The sequence below is a fragment of the Rhincodon typus genome, chromosome 4, assembly GCF_021869965.1.
Source record: "Rhincodon typus isolate 14 chromosome 4, sRhiTyp1.1, whole genome shotgun sequence".
Taxonomy (NCBI): Eukaryota; Metazoa; Chordata; class Chondrichthyes; order Orectolobiformes; family Rhincodontidae; genus Rhincodon; species Rhincodon typus.
The window spans coordinates 80,202,880-80,207,259 of record NC_063335.1 but is presented as its reverse complement, the minus strand read 5'-3'; the positions used below and the strand labels follow the sequence as shown (position 1 = coordinate 80,207,259).

General features: G+C 37.5%; 1 protein-coding gene across 1 annotated transcript in view; it reads right to left on the bottom strand.

Moving 5' to 3' along the window:
* LOC109914200 (NEDD4-like E3 ubiquitin-protein ligase WWP1) overlaps positions 1–3,501 on the bottom strand; it is a 123,403-nt gene extending 119,902 nt beyond the window's left edge. Inside the window, exon 1 of the mRNA XM_048596004.1 lies at positions 3,424–3,501. Coding sequence (XP_048451961.1) covers positions 3,424–3,481 — 58 coding nt within the window. The 5' untranslated portion in view covers positions 3,482–3,501. The remainder of the gene's footprint in view (positions 1–3,423) is intronic.
* Between the last annotated feature and the right edge of the window lie 879 nt (positions 3,502–4,380).

The window sequence follows — 4,380 nt, the reverse complement described above, 5'->3', positions numbered from 1 at the left end:
TATCTCAGATTCTCCAGCATCTGCAGTTCCTACTATCTTTGAAAACATATTAGTTGATCCAAGTGAAATTCAGAGTACTGTTGAATGACTTACTCAGACATTTGAGACTATTGCTGCGGAGCTACAATGTCAGGACAACCCATGTCACATAATAATCAGATTGAAAGTATCGAAAAAATTCCAGTTGCGAAAGCAAAATCTGACTGACATAGTAGCACTATAGAAAACACCCTAAACTGCAAAACAGGTTCCAAGCTAACCATAAGTGTCATCACAGGAGATCTATTAGGTTATTTGAAAGTCTCAATTTTTTTTTTTAATTAAAGGAGGCAGCAATTCAGTGTGTCATGTTGTGTTGACCCTCTGCAAGAACAAGTTAGTCCCATTGTGTCCCGCTTTCCCTGCACATTTTCACAATTATCCAAAATGCTTTTAAAAAGCATGTTTTAGTTTTGCCTTACTTTGCCACACTTTTTGGCAGTGAATCCAAATCCAAATGACTCACTGCATAAAACTGTATTGCTTCGTGTCTCCTTTGATTCTTTTGCCAGTCACATGAAATCAGTGTTTGTTGATTTTCAACCCATCTGTCAATGGGAAAGGTTTATCCTAAACTTTTCAGTCTAAATGCCTCTTGATTTTGAATGTCTCTATCAAATCTTCTCTCATTCTACTCTTCTCAAATGATAATGCCTCAGCATCTCCAGGCCATCCAGATCACAGAGGTCCCTCATCCCTGGAACTAATCTTGTAAATCTTTTCAGCATCTCCTCTAATGCTTTCACACCTCTTCCTAAGAAGTGTGTTCCCCAAAATTCAGCATAATACTTCAACTGAAGTTGATCCAGTGTTTTATAAACTCTACTTGTAATTCTTTTGGTTTTGTATTCTCTGCCTCTGTTTAGAAACTTTAGGACCCTGTATGCCTTATTAATCATTTTCTTAACCTCTACGCTACCGTTAACAATTCACATACATGTATTGCCATCTCCACCCCCCCTCTCCCCACCACACCCCACCCTTTTTTGGCCTTGCTTTAGAACTGCATTTCCTCATTCTTTGTGGCCAAAGTTAATTGCCACACATTTCTGCATTAAATTTAATTTCCCCTTTGTCTCAGCTAATTCCACCATCCTATGCCCTTTAGGTCTGTCACTATCCTTCTTACAAATTCACAACACTTCCAAATTTTATGTTATCCATAAATTTTGCCCTGTAAACTAAAGTCAACATCATTAATAGAGATCAAGAAAACCAGAACACTGTGGTGCTACAGTTTGAAAAACACCCATTCACAAGTGTTCTCTCTTTCTTGCTATTCCATGAACTTTATATCTATTCTGCCTTTGTTCCTTTTATTCCTTGGGGTTTAACTTTGTTGACAAGCCTATTATATGGCACTTTATCAAATACATGTACACCACATTAATCACCCTCATCAACCCTTTTTACTACTTTATTAAAAAAGCCTCAGTCAATTCAGTTAAATGCAATCACTCTTCCACAAATTCACGCTGGTCTTCCTCAATTCACCCAATTCTGGACTGTATTATAAAAGGTTTCCCATCACCAAGGCTAGACTAACTGGCTTATACCAACTCCTTTTGAACACGAGAACACATGCAATTCTCCAGTATTCTGGCTTCACCCCATATCTAAGAAGGATTGGAAGATTCCGTCTGTCTCGTATCTCTGCAATTTCTGCTTTTCTCAGAATCCTTGAATGCATCTGCTCAGGTTCTGGTGACTTACTAAATTTAAGTATGACCTGCCTTTTTAATCCTCCTGAAATTTTTTTCAGCCCATCCAGTGTCTCTCCTACCTCCTCTTTTCACTTTCGATTTTGACAGCACCATTTATCTTGGCAAAGGTAGATGCAAAGTACTCATTTAGTAGCTTTCCGACATGGCCACTACCTCCATGCACAAATTGCCCTTTTTAGTCCCCAGTCAGCCCAACTCCTATAGAAGACATCCAGATTCACTGATGATAACTGCTTGTCTCATCTTTCAATCTATCTTTTTGCTTCTAATTTCTTTTTTCACCTCCCCTCTCAACTTTCTATATTCTGCCTGATTTTCGCAGCATTATCCATCTGACATCCATCATACATATCCTTTTTCTACTTCCTCTAATTCTCTTCATCTCTAATCATCCAAGGAGTACTGGCTTTACTTTTTCCACCTTACCCCCTTGCAGGAATACAGTTCAATTATACTCCAAACCATCTCCTCTTTAAAAGTTACCAACAGTTCTATTAATCTTCCAACCTTCGATTCCAATTTAAATGTCCCAGATCCCTTCTTGCCCAAACAGTACTGGCTCTCCTCTAATTATTTTTATCCTGGATTGCTCCTCACTCTTTTCCAATACAAACTTAAACACAATGATTCTATGAACAAAATGTTCTCCTAAATGTTCTACTAACACATAACCCACTTGACTTCACCTCATTGTCCAAACCAGACAAAACAACATCTCCTTCCCAAATTGGTCAAGAAGCACTAATTTGAAAAAAATCCTTAACTACAGTTGCAGAAACTCTCCATTACTATCTCAGAATATACTGCAACAATTTGAATCCCTTTATAACAAATCACATAGTTTTTGTACCTGTCTGTACTTTCCTTCCAAATTTGTTTCTTTTAGTGGGTGGCCAACAAAATACACCTACAGTGTAACAATACCATTACAGCACTAACCAAATAAAGCTCTGATCTTCATCTTCCGAGGACATCTTCACTCACTAGCACTGTAATATTTTCTGTGATCAATTCCACTAACCTGCTCCATTCCTTCCTTAACACATTGGAATCTAAATATTCTAATTACAATCTTTCTCCTTTTTGAGCCAGGTTTCCATTAATCAGCTTGACATCATATTCACCATTAAGCCATCTGTGCCCGAAGCTCACCAATTTCATTGGCCATAATCTGTGCATTCCACACATACTCTGCATACATAGATTTTAGCATATTCACTCTTATTCTGGTCCCAAATAATAATTTATATTTCCTTATCTATTACTAGCTGTCTTGCCAATTCTTTGCGTACCTTATTCTTCCCTTCGGATATTACATCCTGTTTCCCAAACCCCTACCAATCAACGCTACACATATGACATTTTCATTACTGACACATTATGATTCGACTTTTTAAAAAGGAAGTCAAAAATTGCATGTTAATATTTATTTTCCCTGACCTGGTTCCTACAATTTAGAATCAGTTACTACTATTTAGCCATTTTCCAACAGGCAGCATTTGGAACAACGGTTTTGGAACAACATGCCAGATTGGAAATTAAATATCTCATATGCACTCTGGATTTTAAACAACTGTGAACAAATCGTGAGATGGTTTATTTCTTCATAAAAAGCTTGTAGTTTCAAGCAAAGTATAATGAAATTAAAAGAACTACATACCAGTTACATGCAACTGTGATCTTCCATTTTGATTGTTACTTGAACAGGCTGTTGCCATGTCACAGGCTGCAACGTTAGCCTACAACAAAAATTAAACAACGCAGGATCAGTCAAATATCGACACATTTATCTAAATTATCCTATGGAATCCACGATTGCATTTTTACTTCTTCACAGAAAAAAACTATAAAAGCAGTGAAAATTTACTTTTATTTCTATAGCACAGCTTGCGATCTCAGATGTGCCAAAAGTACGTCACAGCCAATGAAGTCATTTAAGCCTTTTTATGCATAGCATAAAGACCACAAATTTTAATTTTTCTGTATTATGACTGTCGATTGAAATCAGAAAAGACCATAAAAAATGAAGGATTGATGCAATGTTTAAAAGTGAATAAACTGACACTCATTGTTAATACTGTTTACACAGCTGCTTGTTCAAACAGTAGTGGAAGCTTGGTTTAAAGAATGAGCTGGAGCCAAGCAACGTGCAAGAATGGAGCTTTAGCTGACAACAAGTAGTTGACTGGTCTGTGAACCCATGAGCAGTTATTGATGACAGAGGCCTTCTGCTCCCAGGTGCCTGAATAGTTCAGGGAAGAGGAGGAGAATCTGTTCCCGCATTACAGTAAAAAGCATCTCAAGTCTGAAGATGGCCAGTTTATTTGCCTTTTCCTGCTACTGTAAGCTGTGCCTTTTAATCAACAAGTCAAAGACCACTGTAAATGTGAAACTGTCATCCTGTACCTCGTAAAAGTGAAAGTATCAGGTGAAGAAAGATCAAGAAGCAGCAAGATCTTATCAGCACAAGAATCATCTTAGCAAATCCTGCAGACAGGGATCACTGAAATGCCTTTCTAGTCTTTCCCTCTGCACATAATGGCCAGATTTTCTTTCCTGTTTGTGTCTATGTAGAGTGGCATTTATATGAGACGTAAAGTTATAGGTTGATAATTCA